General features: G+C 39.7%; 1 protein-coding gene and 1 non-coding gene across 2 annotated transcripts; both read right to left on the minus strand.

Annotated features, from left to right (window-relative positions):
• Positions 1-5,992: 5,992 nt before the first annotated feature.
• snapc2 (small nuclear RNA activating complex, polypeptide 2) lies at positions 5,993-13,813 on the minus strand. Its single transcript, XM_073474445.1, has 6 exons — positions 13,462-13,813; positions 12,533-12,706; positions 12,158-12,296; positions 8,910-9,593; positions 7,337-7,425; positions 5,993-6,692 (listed from the first exon to the last, which is right to left on the minus strand). Exons 1-6 carry the CDS (start codon positions 13,675-13,677, stop codon positions 6,375-6,377), a joined length of 1,620 nt encoding a protein of 539 aa, XP_073330546.1. The 5' UTR covers positions 13,678-13,813; the 3' UTR covers positions 5,993-6,374.
• Positions 13,814-15,353: 1,540 nt separating this feature from the next.
• Positions 15,354-15,435, minus strand: trnal-aag (transfer RNA leucine (anticodon AAG)). The gene has a single exon. It is a non-coding gene; the product is annotated as a tRNA-Leu (tRNA).
• Positions 15,436-20,016: the final 4,581 nt, after the last annotated feature.

Consider the following 20,016-nt stretch of genomic DNA (forward strand, 5'->3'; position numbering starts at 1 on the left):
ATTTTGGCCAGGAACTCCTGCCCCTTTTGTTTTGTTCTGGGTTGTTTAATTATCGGGGTTTGGTTGTGTTTGGCTACGTCCATTTTGCTTTCATCAAATAAACACTCTTTTGTTATTTGACTGTGCCGAGTCGGCGTCCTTTATATGTTACTGGCCTCGTTGTGTTCGAGTCTTTGTTTTGTTTATGTCAGGGCTGTAACAACTACTCTCTCCACTTCAAAACAATGCAGGCATGATGAAGCAGTAATATACACGCTCCTCCCACCCCTGCCTAAACACAGTGCTTTGTGATCAAGACTGCATCTTGGGCACTCAAAGGTAGGGAATAAAAGAAAATGACATCAGCAGGTGTTCTATAGACAGTCACACAATTCCTGAAATATCTATCACATAATACCTTTTCCAAAGTAAACATGTCTTAAAGAACCTGACAATTATTGTCCTGTCACCTTAACTCCTGTTTTAAAAACCTTACAACAAATTGTGATTAGGCTGCTCAAGTCTGTATTGGGCAAACTGGACACTTACCAGTTAGCATATCAGCAGAATTGTAGCACAGAATATGCAGTTGTAACATTGATGCAAACTCAAGCATTTAGATAAGCCTAAAACTACAGCAAAGGCTCACTCCTTAGAATTAACAGCTGCATTCAGTACAATTCAGCCAGCCTCTATTGGTAAAGAAGATTCAAATACAGGTCAATCCTCACCTGATTCTTTGGAACCATTAATTTAAAATGTATAGTTAATCAGATATTGTTGCAAAGCAACGTCTGGAAATACTAAGCCCATTTGTTGCATTAACCTCTGAAATGTACTAGGGGCATTGCACATTTGCATGACCAAAAAAAATTCCGTTAAACTCAAAGCGGCAAAAGGGGCCGCATAAGGCGGTTTTCATTTTGTCTTTTTCTGCTTCTGGTACCTGGTTGTAACTGCTCGGTAAGTTCATTGTAGCGAACCAAATGACTCCAGAGAGTGCATCCAGTGACTCCTCAATACTAGGCAGAGAAAAAGCATCCTGCCTGGTCTTTCCATTAAGCTGGTGGTTGTCTAAACAAAGGTCGAGGGTGCCGTCCTTCTTCTTGACTAGGACTGTTTGAAAGGCATAGGGGCTACTACTCTTCCTGAACCCCCGACTCTCAAGTGGCTGATTAATGTGAGACTTGACACCATCATAATCAGAAGGTGGGATTCGCCTGTAACACTGGAAAACTGGGACATCATTAAATGGGAACCCCAGTGTCAATTAGGTTATTGCGACCCAAATCCCCATCGTGTGTTAAAAAAACTGACTTGTGTTTGAGAAAACAAAGACCTGACGCATCTTTATTCTCCTGCAGGCAAGTTGTACATGTCAACAGACTAAATGAGTTTCCTGCCAACTTCTTTAACACTGTGGGGATAACTCATCACTAAGACCAGCCTAGGGGTAGAGTGAGGAGGGAGTCTGACAGCAGTTGTAATACATCAACTATAGGGATGTACTATACAGTGTCAGGGCAGACTTGAACCCAGATTGCCGCCTGCAGCTATATATATAGGACCTTGGGCCCAAACAAGCAATTTTGGAAAGGCCACGGCCTTCGCACCATGGGTCCAATTGACATGAAACTTCAAACATAAGTCCAGCTCCATGTGCTCTATAAAAGAGTATGAAAATGAGTATGAAAACAGTTTTATTGTGGGCGAAAAACCAGAAGCCTCTTAGACCATAAAAGTCAGTCATGATGGATTATCTGCAATTTTGACTTTTTTGGTAACAGTAATATGAATTAAACTGTTTGAGTTTTGGCTGTATCAATACCAAAATGGGTATACTGCATTGCAGGAGGGTCATACAATTTTCTATACATGAATTATCAAGCTCAGTTGAAAAACATGGCCACAATACTATACTGCCCTACCTCCTGAACGCACACACCCAGTTTCAAGCCATCCCATGTATCTATGGACTCCCCAAGAAGGAAGGAGCACCACTCAAGACCCATCAGCAGCAGCATCAACTCAGTTACCTATAACATATCCAAGCACTTAGCCAGTATCCTAGCTCCTTTGGTCGGTAACACTCAACACCACAAATGTGGTCTGGAGTAAAGTTGGTTCTGCTGGACAGAGTGCTGTCCTGTAGCAGGCGTTTCTTCACCGTATTTACCGCTTCTTGAGTGGAATGCATGTAAAAAGTGATATGACATCATGAGAAACCATTGTTTTGTCTGGGTCCAGTGTTATTTCTCTCACCTTGTTGGCGAAATCCTGTGACCCATGGGCTCACCGGTGTCCCCAATAGTGGCTAACCTTTACATGGAAGAAGTTGAGAGCAGAGCCTTGATTACCTTCACAGGAACTGCTCCAAGCCACTGGTTCAGGTATGTGGACGACACCTGGGTCAAAATCAGAACAAGGGAAGTAGAAGCCTTCACAGAACATATAAATGCTGTGGACAATAACATCAAGTTCACAGGTGAAGATGTCAGAGGAGACAGTCTGCCTTTCATGGACTGTGCAGTACACATTGAAGAAGACAGAAGCCTCAACACTGAGGTGTACAGAAAACCTACACACACAGATCAGTACTTGCTGTTCGACTCTCATCACCCACTGGAGCACAAGTTAGGGGTCATCAGAACCCTAAACCATCTGGCTGAGACCGTGCCCACAAAGAAAGAGGGAAAGGAGAAGGAACAGAAGCACATCAGAGGAGCACTTAAAAACTGTGGTTACCCAAACTGGACCTTTGTCAAAACCTCTAAAAGATCCAGAGCAGACAGAGAGGAGGAGACTGAACAACGTCACAACATTCCCTATATCGCGGGAACATCTGAGAAACTCAGGAGGATCTTCAATAAACATCATATCCCGGTTCACTTCACACCCAGCAATATACTGAGGCAGATCTTGTCCATCCTAAGGACAAAACATCCAGCTATAAAATAGTAAAATGTAGTTTATGCTGTTCAATGCAGCCAGGACTGCACAGATTTGTACACTAGGGAGACAAAACAACCTCTCAGTAAACGAACGGCACAACACAGGAGGGCCAACTCCTCAGGTCAAGACTCTGCTGTCCACTTACATCTGAAGGAGACAAATCATTCCTTTGAGGACAACAATGTAAACATCTTGTCCAGAGAAGACAGATAGTTTGAAAGAGGAGTAAAAGAATCTATCTATTTCAAACCGGAACGACCGTCTTTGAACAGAGGAGGTGGCCTACGACATTACTTATCACCCACCTACAGTGAAATACTGAGTTCCCTCCCCAGACACATAGATAGATAGATAGATAGATAGATAGATAGATAGATAGATAGATAGATAGATAGATAGATAGATAAGACAGCTTAACAACCATTCACACCTGGGCTCACCTAGCCTTAGCAACCCACATGAAGGCCAGTTAAGTCAACGACCCACAAGTGGCCCTAATGACCCTAAACTCAGAGTTCACACGTGTCCTTAACTACTCTGTAAGGACACTCCCACACAGAGTTTAAAAGCCTGCTGCTCCTCCAGTTAGTTAGAGCTGAAGAAGCCTCTTGGGTGAGAGGTGACACGTCTTCAAGAAACTGAAACAAGTTGCCTACAATATAGAGCTTAGAAGTCCCATGCAGAGTTTCATATAAGAACTAGATACCAGATGCAAATATGGCGCCCATTCTAACCAATGATAATTGCTTGCCTAGTGCATATGCCGAAAAAAAGTTTTCTGGCTTCTGCGTTTAATTCCTGGTTATGTGGCCCAATGAATATGCACAGTACAGTACAGTACAGTAGATATATAAAACCTCCATAGATCAAAAATTCATAATAGAAAGAGTCGTAATCGATCTTGTTTGCAGTTCTTGGTGTCCTGTCAACAGTTTTACGGTTTTACTTTTATAATGGTGGTATATAAATGTGGAAAATGCTTTTTTGGGCAAATGTGTAATTCATGGCACAATTCAACCAAGATAAAAAACTCTCTCACAATTCACTACCACACATATTTTTTCCCAAATAAGGTCCCATGAGGGAAACAGTGAGGGGCATGACTTCGGCTCTCTACGAAGGCTTTAGTCTCACAAAGCCACTTAACTACTGTTAATATGTCCAACATATGGAATTCTGCTCCTGGTAAACACCTTAAGTTGAAAATAATATCATATTGAAAAATATGTAAATATGCAAAAAAAACAAACAAAAAAAAAGGACCAGTTTTGAAGTGAAAATTGCTGGGTTTTGGTGATAGTAAATTGAAGATCTTCTGGACTGTTGGTTGGACATTTTTTCTGATGTTTTCATGAATCATAAATAGTATACTATATACAGTGATGTACAAAAGTCTGAGAACACATTGAAAATTTGGAGTATTTTTTATGCAAACCTGGAAATAATCAAAGTTTCAAGATTCAGAATCATTAAAAAAGTTATGCTATTACATGAAAAATGCAGGAAATGTATTTACGATCCTGCACCATTTGTTAAGTCAGCAACAAATTCAAGCAAAAATATTTGTGGTTTGAACGACTGAACCTTCAAATGGTTGATTATCCTTGAATTGTATCCCCTCCACTGAAGCATGCATTAAGATGATACTCAGAAGACCAATCCATCAATCTTAGTTCCCTGAGACTTAGAAAAGCAACTTCATCACAGATACTGTTTTTGCTTGATTAACAATGCAAGACTCTAATCAGCAAAAGTTCTGTCAAAAAAAGTCTGTCTTGTATTGGGCTAAGAAATACCAGAATTCCACAGTGGGTGGCTGAAAATAATCCTATTTAGTGATGAATCCAAGTTAGAGATTTATGGTGTTGGTGTCTGTGAGGAGACGAGCAGGAGAGAGAATGATACAACAGTGTTTCAAACCCACAGTGAAACATGGTGGTGGGAAGATTCAAGTATTGGGCAGGTTTCCTCCTCTGGACTTGGACACCTACACAGAATTGACTCCACCCTGACCAAGAGGAAGTATCACTCCATTGTTCAGAGACATGCTCCAGCCTCTGGTTTGATCTTTGTGGAGAAGGATTCACACTGCAGCAGGATTGTTACGGCCTAAGAGCCGTCAGTGGTTGTGTGTGGGTGTGGCTGCTCTCCTCTGTGTGCTCCTGTGTCCTCCAGGTGCTGCCCTCCCCCACCGGAGCAGGTGATTGTGCATGGCTGTCTCCAGTTGTTAATCAGGGGAATGATTAAAGCTGGGGCCAGAGGGTCATCCAGCAGCGTCCATGTTTGAAGAGCGGGAGCAGACTGAATCTTCCAGTGTTTTTCTGTTAGTGGAAGCTTGTTTGTGTAGTGCCACCAGCTTCCCTGTTCTTTTAAAGGGAAGTTAGTTTTCGGTTTGTGTTTTCACTTTGGGTGTTCAAAGAGTAAATCCTTGTTTTTTCTGAGTAACATAATAAAGCCTTAAACTGATTTGGCAGTTAAGTTTCCTTTGTAATGTGTCACTCCCCACAGTCCCTAGACCTCCCAGGGGACATAGAAAAGGATAATGAGCCCAAACACCTCAAAGCTTTGTAAGAACTACCTGAAGACCAAAGAGTCCTGACTGTCATGGACTTTCCTCCACAGTCACCTGACCTCAACCCATTCAACATTTATGGGGGCACTTGAAGAGTGAGAAAGCCAAACATTCAGTGACATCACAAGAAGCTTTGTGGAATACTGTCAAATCATGCTGGGATAACATGAGCCATCAGGTTAGCACAAACTTGTGGAGTCCATGCCAGCTCAGTACATGCTGTCATTATTGGAAAAGTGGGACATAACCAAGTACTTAGATATTCTAAAATTCTGAAATGGATATTCTTCAAAGATTCAACTTTTCATTCAAACTGCTGACAGTATGATTTGTAATGAAAAAATAGTGTAATAGTGTTTGAAGACTAATGCAAAAGCAAAATAATTATCTTGACAGGTTTTCTAGACTTTCGTTTCTTGACTTTCTTGCATATTAAATGATTAATCATAAAAACTCTGCAGATCAATAATGAAAACATTTGTTGTAGACTCATAGAAAACTCTTTTCTTTAATTCAAAATAAGACAATCTTTTCAATGCATCAGTATTAAATACTAAATAACGGCAGCTGAACAAGAAATTTACAGAAATTGACAAAAAATGTATAGAAACTATCTGATCACAAAATAAATAAACAAAACAATGAATGTAATCAGACATTTGATGCCAATTTTCAATTACTGAATTTCTAGTGGGTGTTCATGTACAATACCCAGTCCAATAATTTAAGACTTAGCAATGGCTAAATAATTTGAAGGTTATGAGAATAGAACGATAGTGAATGAGTATAGAAATACTGTATTATTACAGACACAACTAAAGCCTACTACATGAACTTTTGCATATTTGTTTTATACATTTGGAACCCCAACCTATTTGCGCTTCAACAGATTCAGTGGGATCATAAAAGGATTCAGGGGGGGTGGCATCACATCTGCGTCTTTTGATTGGCTTGATGCGTCAGTGTTCCCTGATGATTGGCTCTCAGCTTCATCAGGCTCGATTTTTTTCCCTCCACTGTGTGTGACGTCACTGTTGTCAGCAGTCCCAGCAGTGTCCTGCTGACTGTTTGTTCCATTGCTGTCTGGATCGCTCATCATCTCTGTCTGTGCACCTAGTCCATCTTTCAGCTCTTTAAACATTTCTCTTGCAATCTTGGAGTCAGCAGGGGATGAGAGACATTGGTACGCCTGAAGATATAGAGAGCAGGGCTGTCAGGTTAATGCAGCAAAAAAAAACAAAAAAAACAAAAAACAACTTTTTGGACAAATACCCTTTTACCAAGTTTGATAGGCATAGTTAGAACTACTTCTCCTGTGAAAATCCTGAGGAAGGTGTTCGTAATCAAGACATCTCTGCAGTTGAAGCAGACAGTGTATGTCAGATTGGTGGATGTAACTAAGAAATTGCCATCTACTGTGCTCAAACGTAATTGAGCAAAAAATCTAAAATCTAAATCTAAACATCAACTTGCTCTTTTTATTTTGCTTCAGGGGATAATTTGCATTTATGTAGTGAAAAATAAAACACAAGCAGAATCAACACAATTATAACAAACAATCAGTGATTGTCCTCATATCATTTTTTGCCTCCAACTTTATGTTATGGAAGTGTATGACAAATAAACTTCTTTACTTCCACTCAATAAGAGCACAACTTATTGATTGATTGATTAGGCCAACCAGAGGCCAATACTTCTCAGTTCATGGAGGCACTAGTGCTGATGAACCAACCTTGTTCCAAAAGCAAAATGCAGAAAAAAAGAAAATCTTTCATCTCTGTACTCAGTTTAATGTTGCGAGTGAAGAGCTAACTAGTGTACAAACAGATGTACCTGGATCAAATGTTTGTGCAGTCTGTTGCAGTCCAGCAGGGGAAGCTCCTCTGGGAGAGACATCAACAAGTCCAACACTATAGCACTCTCTGAAGGACACATAACAATAACAGAAAAAAGGATTGATTTAAAGGCAGTGGTAGGGAAATGTCTATATATCGGTATCTGATAAATTTGAAAAACATTTTTTATTATTAATGTTTCCGAAACTGGAATTTCAGCTGACAACGACATCTAATAAAACACAGCCCTGGCTGCAGATGCGATGCAGCTCGATACCTGTTCAGAGGGGATTTTGTATAGATCTGTCTGTACTGCGCGAAGGCAGACAGATGGACGGATTTGTTTTCTGTAGTCTCATTACAGAACTTGTTTGCAATTGCTGTTTTGTAAAACATGTAAGCACTTTATAATTCAATTGTGGGACATTTAATGATGTATTTTATGTTGTAGAATGAAACTTGTAAATGTCTTAAGCCTGTGGTTACCACATACATTATTTCAGGAATGTCACTTAAAACCCATTCTAAAAACCCATTGACATTGAGATGAGGGAACCGGATATGCAAAAATGCAAACCGATTATTGGGTTTTAGGACTCATGACTACGCCACTCTATAGCAAAACACATGAAACCATAATGCTATTATTGTTTTCTTTGGCACAGGCCATGGTATAGAAAGGCAAAGTCCTGCTGATTCCTGTCTGCCCCATGGGACCTTATTTTGGAAAAAAAGGATACAGTAGTCAATGGCAAGGGACAAATAATGTATTGATCTCGTTTTAATCATGCCATAAATGACACAAATTATGTGTGTAGTTTATAAAGATCATTTTGCAAGTCAAGAAAGTCAGTTAGTTGTAAAGATAGTAAAATACCCTTTAGTTTTGTGTAAAACTGCTCAGTGAACTACATCGTTGTGCTCAATATACATCTCCAAAACCTACATGCCCATCACCTTGTCACAAATAAAGCATTAAAAAGGTAACAATCACAACAAGTCTGGACATATCAACAGCTGCAGTTATGTAAAGGGGAGCTGGTCAGTTTTGTGAGCTAGCTAATAAACGGGACTAGCTTTACAAGGCTTCAGTTATGAGACAGGACTGAAATGTAAGTGTTGGACTATTGGACATTCAAAGAACAAAGGTTTTTTCTCCCCCCCAATTGTGCGTCTAGTCTGTCTGGAGTTACCACATTGTGGTTGTATGCCTCCGCGCACCAGTCAAGTTGCTGTTCCTGAGCTGTAGCATTGAATAACAACCAGAACATTTTTTGAGGAATATTACCATGCATTTAACTTCTGACCTTCTGGATATCAAATGTCTAACTTCATAATTTTAACCATTTGCAGACATTTGTATGTCAAATTTTATGGTTATTATCGCATGAATTCTTGAGTAATGGCCAAATATGTATTTTGTCCACCAAATTCTATTCAGTTCATCCTTCAGTCATAAGTCACAACACAACTGCAAAAGTCACAACACTCATGTCACAATCAACAGTCATGACACTTTAAGACACTTTTGACACTTTTAGATGATACCAAGCTGTGAATCTTCTACTCACCCATGGGGGATAGATAACAGTCTTCATTTGGCTTGTGGATGCAACTCAGGTAACGATAGATCCTCTCAAAGTCCACCACAGATTTGACACCGAACATCCTGCGACTGTCTTTAGTGCCAAACTTGCTGGTGTTACCAAACCTGGTATGAATTGCTGCAGCGGGTGTGGAAAGTGAGGGCGTGGAGTGGGTGAAGGAGGAACTAGAGGTGGCTGAACTGGAAGAGGCAACAGAGGATGGTGTAGTACTTGGGACTGGTGTTGGACTGGTGGCAGATGAGGAGAAGGGCGTGTGAGGCCTGGATAGAGTGGATTTGGTGGAGGTGGTGAAGATGGAGGTGGGGTGTTGCTCTGAGGGCTGCTGGGTATTCCGGATTACAGAACCGTCAACAATCTGAGTCTTCACCACTGCTGCAGAGCTAGAACTGGTTCCAACTTGCCTGGTAAGTGGGGTCATAGTCTGTGAGGCAGGATTTGGGTATGTAAAAGGCATGAGACTTTTTGCAGCACCTGGCTGGCAGGAGGTGACAGAAGACGGAGAGATGGCGCAGGCAGCAAGTGAGGTTCTAGCTGTGTTAGAAAGCTGTTGCTGGGGTGGAGGGATTTTGATGTTTGGCACTCTAACCACTGGTGCTGGAGACTTGAATCCCTGAAGAGGTTGGGCTGTGTTTGTGCTTGGACGCTCATCTGAGTAGGACCAAACACAGGATTATACAAAGAACCTACATTCTTTAATATATATTTTGATAGTTTAATCAAAAGGCTCTTTCTGCCTGTGTTGGAGTGCACAGAGACACACACAGACCCAATGACCTCTGACCTTAAGGAAGAAGGATTTCAAGAAAGACAAGGAACAGTACTGAGAAAACATGCCTGCCAACCACGGACTTTGCATCCTCATCCTTGTGTCATAAGTCTATCAAGAGTCATAATTACTAATTTGGTTCCTCTCTCTCTTTTTTCTCCTTCTAGTCACAGCAAGTGTCTAAAATGGTCAGAACTATCATACTTGAATGAATAAATAATAAAATATATATATCTTGTGTTCAGAACACCAGATCATTTTAATATTATGAAACTCTGCTTCAATATCTGCTTATTTACAGGATTCAACTCTGCTATCTGATGAGTTTTAACACAATGATATTAGGAAATGCCAGTACAACCTGAATGTATTTGATGTTAACCAGTATTATTTACTTATGATTTGAGTTCTATTATCATCTATTATTTTAGATGGGCTCCACTGTTATATAATCCTAAAATACAGATGAGAACATGTTTATTTGTTATGTTACCTGTTACTCTGCCTTATTTGATTAATTCATCTTACAAGTGCTTACAGCCTCCATTGGTTCTTATGGCACGTTGCATATAATGATATCAGAATGAGTTTCCAATTTGCCGGCGCGTATAATTCAAATATTATTTTGTCAAATAAATCAAATAACTCCCCTTTAAGTAGAGGCCAGTTCTCCTTCCAGACAAAACAAGTGGCCAACAGGAGCTAAGCAAAGCTCCAGAATGAACTGAGAAGAAAGACTGCCAAGATTCCTTAAAGCGACATGAAAAAGCCCAATGTTTGCTATATGAATAATCATTACTTTTGCAATCCTCCTTTTTATGTAGTTAACTTTTTGACTTTTGAAGACCAGGAAGTTCACTTTATCTTTATCCAATCCATTCCTCCCAGAGAAAAGTAGGAAATAACCATGTTCATGCATTCTATCTGAGAATTCTTTTTTTTTTTTACATCTGTTAATTAGCATTTCAGTTCTGAAAGTAGTAGACACGGGTTTGTATAACCTCTGCTCGGTTTGGCTTTGATCTAAACGTAAGACCCGAGTGAACACGCTAAATTCCACCGCGTGAAGTATGACGTGTTATCAACATCCGGTGGTGGCGAGTAAATGAGGAAGGAATTTGGGATGTGGTCTGTTAAGGAGGTTTTATTACTGGACTCAGTGTTGGAGACAGAGACCCGTTCAGTCCTATGAAAGCTGCTCAGGGGAGTTTTGAAGCCAAAAAGCTCGACGTCCTGGCTATGAAATACCTGGATCACAGACCAAGCCGGCTAACTTCCTGTTTAGCGCCCAGCTAACTTGAATGGGGATAAAATAATTTAATCCTGCTTTTCTAGACTTTCTAAATGTTATTGGACCGAATGGCTCAAATTATGATTTTGCAGTCATATTGTGGGGGTTGTGACGCTCAAAAGAATTTAACCAGCATTTTACAGACGCTTCTTTCACAATGGGTCTATTGTTGTTTTCTCTTCTGTTGCAACTGTTTCCAGCGCATTCGTGACGCCAAACGTGATGTCAGAGATAAAAATCATAGACGAGCTGACTTTCCTGTGGGAAGTGGGAATGGTGTCAATAGACAATTTTTTAGCAGGTCCACCCGAATCTATGTGCCAAAGGGGTTATGAGTTTTGGACATAGCCAGAACATGTTACCCAAAGAGGCAGGAAATGCCCCACAACGGTTGCACAGGGGATCTTTATTTGGGTTGGAAAAGTTTATTATTGGAAAGATTAACCTTTGAAATATGGAGTTGATGCAACACTGAACTGTAAAAAGCCATGCCTGGTACAAATAGATGCTGAGTGCACCCCCTCCTGAGCCCTTATCTATTGCTCCTCTATTAAGCATATGCCCAAGTCCTCCTCCCATGCGGATTTCATAAAATTGTTTAGTCATATAGTTATAGATATATGATATGAACCCCCTAGATGACGGGTCTACAGAGAACAATGATTACATCTGCGCAGCCTATCTCTTATGTGGTTTAAATGCACATGGCTTTGGTCCTCATTTTAATCACAATATGTATTTTTCGTTTTAAAGCCTACTCTCATTGCAACAGAAACCTCCAAGCATGTTGTCTTTTTTTAAACCCCCATTTACAGTTTGATCAGAGGGAAAGTAATTAGGCCCTCTCAGACTTCTTTTATTTCTTAATTATCTTTGTGTTTTTAGTTCCAAAAAAAAAAATCCAACTATTCAATCAAATATGGATTTATTATGAAAGTAATGCAGTTACAATTTCAAGCTGTTTCAAGCACTTTATCTGAAATCCATGCACTTTTCAAACCTTAGAAAAAAAACACATTAAAATTGTTTTTAAAAAGTGTTTTTAAGGATTTCCAGCACTCTTAGGAATCTCTGATGCGCCGGGCTGCCACACTGAGTCAAACCGAGTAGAGCTAGGCCAGCAGATGTAATGGAAAAACTGCAACAGAGGCCTACCTTGGACTGCCAAACGAGGCATTGGTCTCCAAGGCACAGTGCGACCAACAGGCCCATCTTTGTCTGAGGGCAGTCTGTGGACCTGAGGAGGGTCACAGTTCCGTAGGGTGCGAGGCTCAGTGGACGAGACTATCAGCATCTGAGAAACACGGGTTAGGTGCAGAAAGTTTTCAGATGTAACCTCAAGTGAAATTCACAGCAACAAAAAAAAGAGCAAAGATGCATCCTATCAATTTGTATGTTTCGACTTAAGCATCAAAATGTAGTGGTATCCAAAGTTTTATCACCCCCCTTTGATAACACACCAACTGGAACTAAAAACACAAAGATAATAAAAACAATCTCTCCCACCCTGACTTATCAGTATTGCAGTACCTGAGAGAAAGCAGTGGTAATTGGCTCTTCAAGTGTTCCAGCCACAGCAGAAGCCATGTGTGTCCACACCTCGATTGGCTTTCTGACCTTCTTCTCCTCCCATCTCATCTTCTTTAACTTGAAGCTCACATGTGAGAATACTTTGTTCTTCAGCAATTCCACCATACACTGGACCTGAGGGTAGGAAGGGACAATCCTCAGGTCTTTCCACACATACAGCTACCCAAAGCAGTGTTTTCACTGAGGTGCTGACAAAATGCACAGTTTTGTACTAAAATGAATAGTTGCCAAACAGACAGGTTGATGGCATTCACTGGTTTGGATCAAATGTATATGTTTTGGATTGTAGGTCAGTAAACTCTTTCATTGATTTCTTTTTTTAACTTTGCAGTTTAAAGTATAACTATAGAACCAAACTGATTGAGGACATAAAATGCACCCATTCACGTACCATGTGTGTGAGTGTATGGTATAGGGATGGACCGATATGGTTTTATCAACGCAGATAAATATACCTTTTATGAGCAATCAAGGAGATGATTTACTACAGTGTTCGAAGGTAATGCTTCCACTCCACTACATTTATTTGATACCTTTGATTTATTATGGTACCCTGCAGATTAAGGTTATTCAGTTCTTTGTGTGCGGGACATTGAGTAAAACCACCGAGCACTGGCGTGAGACAGAAAGGATGCTGCATCAGAGCCAAAGAATTGTTTTAAATAATTCGTTTTTTCAGCACATCTCACTAAAAGGCACCTAAACAGAAAATGCTGAATATCAGGCCCAATAACCAGTCAGGCAGATAATCGGACTATCCCTAGAGTGAACAATAAATAACAAACTGCGTCTTGCATCTTTAGCCAGCTGGAACTACAGTGTGTTTGTAATATCCCTTCAAATATGTGAGACCCTGATGTAACAGTTACCTCTGAAATGGTCCGACTAGGAACGTATTTTGTCAGGAAAGCGTGGTCTATGTCTCCTTCGCCGCCGGTCCGGCTGAGCCTTCTCAGGGCATTCAGGAGCTTCCTCTGTTCCGCTCGGTGCCACTTTTTAGGGACTAGTTTATCTGAATGCTGCGGTACCGAGTCATGTTTTAAATTGCGATCTGGTTTAGTTCTTTTCCGAGGAGGCGGCTTCATCTCAAGTCACGTTGCTAATACAAACCAGGCTCACGTAACAACAGGACGAGACTTGAAAGATTCATGAAACTAATATGACTAGTTCGTTTCGGCCAGCTAAGAGAGCTGTGTCTGTTACTGCGTCTCGCTGGATATAAACGTATTTTAACAATAATTCGCCTGTGTTCCGGTATAGCAGCAAGAAAAATACGACTTCCGTAGCAAGATTTTCAGAATAAAAGCGTTATCCCGCAAATGGAACCGATTGAACATTTTACAAATCTGAAACTGAAACAACCTTTCAAACTTCATTTGCTCTTAGTAAAACGGGCAAAACAATTTTAGCATCAGTGGGTAATATATTTGTTAAATCCCTTTCGAATTGTTGATTAGGATTTCCTGGCTTTTAAACGTTTTATGCAGAATTAAAGTTCAAGTTCAAAGTCGACTTTATTGTCAAAACTGCAATATGTACAAGACATACAGAGAATTGAAATTGTGTTTCCCTCTGTCCAGACAGAAATAAGAAATATAAGAATATAAAATAAAATAGAAATATAGATCTAAAAATAAAAATAAAAATAAAATATGTACAGCTAAGAGACATTCGGGAATATAAAGTCCGGAGATATAAATAGTGTGGAATAGGCATGTCAGTATTGGGATTGGATATAAATATAGATATAAATATGGCAGTTTGATATAAATATGACAGTATAAAATGGTGTAAACTGGTCTATGACAATGAAACATATACATATATTACATATACGTTTTCAGACAGAGTAATGAAAAGATATGGCCAGTGTTGTAAAAGAAGTACCCAAAGGTCATAAGAAGTAACGATATCATATAACTTTGGTAAAAGTGAAAGTCACCCATACAAATAGTAGGGAAAGTCTTAAAGTATCTGATATTAAATGTACTTTATTATCAAATCGTCATTTTCTGGAAATAAATGTACTTAAGTAACAAAAGTACAAGGGAAAGTAATTATAAATATATTGACCTATATGTTTATAATATGACCAATTGTCAGAACTGATATTCAGCATTATCCTGATTATCAGAATGTGTGCTACTTTTGCTCTGATGCAGCATGTAGTGTAATCAAAGTTACCAGAGTTGTCAAATAAATGTAGTGGAGTAAAAGGTACAATATTTGCCATATTTTATTTTCTTAAACTGTCAGTACATAAATGTACGATTTAAATTGAAGTGTAAATAATGTTCTTCTAAACTCATTGACTTATCCATCAGAACCACATAAACATTTTGAGTCTCTAATTAGGTACCATAATTTCTAGGCTGTCATCCCAGTACAGAGCATTTTGTCAAGCCACACACACACACACACACATGAATTTTAAGACATACAAAGTGCCAAAATAAAAAAGTGAACTGTCAGTCAAAGTTTTCCACCTTAATTTGAAGTCTAGGGGCCTAACTGCTTCCGGGATGACAAGAAACGCATAAACTTTTCGCCCCGAATTAAAACCCTCAGGTATGGTTCACTCCTGCCAATAGCGAAATGAAAACTACCTGCAAGACAAAACTACGGGGAGGACATTCAGCGAATTCAAAAGCAAAATAGTCGGTTGAGAGAGCAAGCAAAAGCGGCACGCTGGCTATGTAGTTTTGCAACACAAAATCCAAACAAAGGGCGAAAAGAAAACTAAAGAAAGAAATAAAACAATTGGCAGCGGTGGGATTCGAACCCACGCCCCCGAAGAGACTGGAGCCTTAATCCAGCGCCTTAGACCGCTCGGCCACGCTACCAACATCCATAAAGTGACCTTACAATCAATTAATATATGTAATATTCAACGAAACTGATTAGTTTGTTCTTGAAAGGTGACAGTAATGTTTTGATGTGGGCAGTCTACATACACACACACACACACACACATACACACACACATACATACATACATACATACATACATACACCGATCAGGCATAACATTATGACCACCTGCCTAATATTGTGAAGGTTCCCCTTGTGCAGCCAAAACAGCTCTGGCCTGTCAAGACATGGACTTAAGACCTCTGAGGGTGTCCTGTGGTGTCTGGCACCAGGGTGTCTTATAGTGGATCCTCTGGGTCCTGTATGTTGGGGGTGGGGCCTCCATGGATCAGACCTGCTCCAGCACGTCTTACAGATGCTCGATCAGATTGGGATCTGGGGAATTTGGAGGCCCGGTCAACACGTTGGGCCCTTTATTGTGTTCCTCGAGCTGTTCCTGAGCAGTGTTTGCGGTGTGTCAGGGCACATTGTCCTGCTGGGGGCCCACTGCCATCGGGTAGTGTTGTTGTGATGAGGGGGTGTACTTGGTCCACAACAGTGTTTGGTTCGGTGGTTCTTGTCAAGTGGCATTCATATGAATGCCAGTGTTGCTTGGTGATTGACCGCGGCGCAGGCCATTGTTCTGCCACCTCTCTTGGCCTTCACTGTAGCTTTGCAGAGTGGTATGTATGAGTTCATTTTTCCAAAAATGTTGGTTTTAATATTTATTTGTGCACTAAATTATAGTTTGTGTGCCTTTCTTGTAGAGGCCCTGATAAATGGTTGGCTGGTATTTAGCCATCTTTCCCGGGATCCACGCTGCTGTTTTGGCTCTACTTAAATGTTGGATGTCTTTGGCTTACCGTGACGACGTTCAGTTTGATTATACTCAGCCGTTGTGGCTCCCCCATGAACGTGTCCTGTCTGGAGCGTATTGTCAATTGAGCCGCTTTTTGGCTTGAGCTGCCTGGCTCCTCAGCGGGTGGTCACTCCTCTCATAAGGCTGCCCACTTCTGAGCTGGTTAAAGGGCATTCCACTGCTTTCAGTTTTAAGGAATAATTAGTTTCTATTTTGTTATTTAGTGTTTTGCATTTCTGTATTTTGTTTTCATTGTATTTTGCCACACCAGCTCTGTTTAGCACCCTATTGCATGTTTTAACTTGTTTTTTTGTGTTTTGGTTAGGTGCTGTTGGCCCGAGGTGGCAGTTTAATCCATGGTGGTGGTCCCCTTCACGAGTGTCCAGTGTGTGTGTGTGAGTGCAGTGTCACAGGTGTTTTAATTTACAGACCTTTCTACTTTTGATTTGCCTCTGCCGCCTTGTAAACCCCGGCCCTGCCCTTTAATCTCTGCTCCTGCATTGTGCTAATTTTTATGTGATAATTTTATTATAGGTGACTGGTGTGTGTGTGTGTGTGTGTGTGTGTGTGTGTGCGTGTGTGTGTGTGTGTGAACTTTTGATTATTTTTGCTGATTTACTTATGTGTTAAATAAAGTGTGCCCTCTTTAATTTAAAAAACCGTCTCTTGCCCCGTGGTATCATCGAACCTGTGTGACCTTATCCATTAAAAGTTAGCTTAGAATTTCCTGGGGGTGAAATTACCCCAGATGGCGTTGTCGCAACTCCATAGCTCCCCTCACCACCACGCCACACCAGCACCCAAGGTTTCCCAGCAGAACATTGCACTGTGATGAGATGATCAATGTTATTCACGTAAAAAAAAAAAAGTTTTTTAAATATATAAATATGTATGTATATGTATATGTGTATATATATATATATATATATATATATATATATATATATATATATACATATATATGTATATATATATATATATACATTTCTTTTCAGTGAAACTAATGTACTGCTATTAAACATTGTACACTATGTAGGTTTTATACCATTAGCAGTGGAGGGAAATATATATATTACGGTGTGTTGTAATCTTTAATGTTATTCTGACCTGTCCAGCAGAAAGCAGTACACATCTGTAAACATTTCTCTATCCTCAGAGATTTCCATCTGGGAAAGGCAGCTCCAATGTTTATTATTGTTAATGCCCTCACTTGTCCCGATCTCTAGCGTCTTGGAGTTTTCATTTCTTTGAGAATTTTTCATGATCCTGTCATTTTTCTTGTACAAGCTAGTATGATTATCCATACTTTATCAGATTGTGATTTCAAACTTCTCACAATACAGATTGTTTAGCAGGAAACAGCAGCCACTCGCTCTTCTTCTTCTTCGTCTTCCAACCAGGTCATTTCCAGCGGCCATGCAAAACGTGAAAGGCCCTCACTAGCAACAGGTTTGTCCATTCTGGGCTACTGTAGAAACATGGAGGTGCAACATGATGACCTCTATGGACGGAGACTGGCTCCTTGTTTAGATATAAATGGCTCATTCTAAGGTAATGAATTCACAACAACTCTTATTTTCAGGAGATTATAGACTGAATAAAACATACTTATAAATATCACAATTTATTGCAATTTTTGTTTTCGCTGTTTTTTAACACTAGACCGTGGGAAAAAGTTGAATCATATAGTTCTAAAGACAATATATCATGTCCCATTTCTAATAACAATGCACATCACATGTCAGTCAGTCTTTTTGGTTTTTGTATCTGCAGCATTATTGTTATACTCCATATAGAAGTGTTAAACAAAACACTTTCTGCTAGATTTAGCAGTTGGAGCTCATCAAGCTAGTGCCGTGAGTATGTTTAAAGTTTGAAGTTGCTGTAGCAGAGTAGCAAAGTAGCAGATTAAAGCTAGTTAACAATGTTAAGGCAGCAGTTATTAGTACATTTCCACAGATCACATGGCATGCTGTATTGACTGTAGGTATGAGCACACGTTTTATGTTAAGCTTGAGAGGTAAAATGGATAATTTATTCACATAATATTATCTCAGTCACAATGCTAATTTCTATCAGCACATTAATGGTACACATTCAAATTTCTCAGTTCAAGACCAGCATTGTGAATCCCAGTGAAATATGGTCTAAATGTGAATGTGTATTAATGTTTTCAAATAGTCGATAATAAACTTTCATATTTGAACCAGTTGTGAACGTCTTTTCAACAGTTACGATGGACGTTTGCAAATGTCTTTTCAATGGAAAAATTCTTACCAGACTGTTCCTGTCTTAATAGAAATACAATAAATATCCATCTTTATTAATCAACATTGAAATTGTTGTAAAATCCTGATATAGATTACTGAATAAAGATACTATGATTATAGACTGGCTGTAGATTGCAAATTGAAGAGAGAGAAAATAATAATCAGTTTTCTCTCAAGTCCTGTATAACTAGCTAGTCCTAGCACAGTGATATCTAAATTATTAATACCTACTATGATCAGGTCAGCTGATAATACATAGCTGAAGCAAGTGTTCCCAGTGGAGGGAAGTGTTCCCCATGAAGAAACCTTTCTTTGGATTGTCCTAACATTGGCAAGAACACAAGATTTACAGACAATGAAGTTTAATTCAGCTGTCGACGAGAGCAGTAACTGCAACTGAAGCTCACAAAAACAAAGCAGAGCTCACTTACACTTATTATGGTTTGCATTGGCTTTTGGTTGAATATGTAGGTACTGGATTTTTTCCCCCTCTAAGATAGAGCAAGAACTGTTGTGGTATCACTGGAGAAGCCAAGGAGAAACAAAGTTACTTGAATTGCACACGAGAAAACGAAAAGCTTAACAACACTAGTAAATGCATTTAGCTGTGAGGCCATGTACCACATCACAAGGATGAAATAATCTGGCAGCGAGTAGAGCGAAGACCAAAGTATTTGATCAGGTGTGTGAGGGGGAGCTGCTCTGGACATTAGAGAAAACCACGCCCAGCCTCTGCAGCGCACCCCTGGTAGTACACAAGCTCAACAAACAACACCAAAACAACCAAAACCCCACATCAAAAGTTCAGATCATGACAAGAACATGAAAAATGTCACAAAACAAAACAGACAATAAAAATTGTCTGCTCTGTAGAGCAGTATGGTAGGACAATTTTTTAAAGGGGTTTTTATTGATTAAGGTCTTATCACAAAAACATATACAACTTGAAAGTAGAACAGCTGAATCGATTTCCTGTCCGACACCCTGTTTCCCAACCAAAGGATCATTAATAAGTTTGCAGCCAGACACTCAAAAAAAACAACCGAACAAACAAAACTAAAAAACCCCACCAAAACAGTCACATACAGTCGTGGTCAAACGTTTAAATACACTTGTACAGAGCATGTATATCATAGCAGTCTTGAGTTCCCATTATTTCTACAACTCTCATTTTTCTGTGATGGGATGAGGGGAAAAAAAACATACTACTTTGTCACAAAATACATTCATGAAGTGTGGTTGAGTAAAATAAAGATACATTTATTATAGGTCTTCAGAAAATGTGACCATGTGTGTCAAAAATATACATACAGCAAATTGAACAATCAATTTTGGTGATTACAGAAAGTTGCGTGAATCAATATTATTTGTAGCATGGCCTCTTAACCTCTTGTGAGTCATTCTGATTGATAACAGCTGGTGACTTTTCTGGGCCCATTTTAATA

Source organism: Pagrus major, chromosome 10 (genome assembly GCF_040436345.1).
Source record: "Pagrus major chromosome 10, Pma_NU_1.0".
NCBI lineage: Eukaryota > Metazoa > Chordata > Actinopteri > Spariformes > Sparidae > Pagrus > Pagrus major.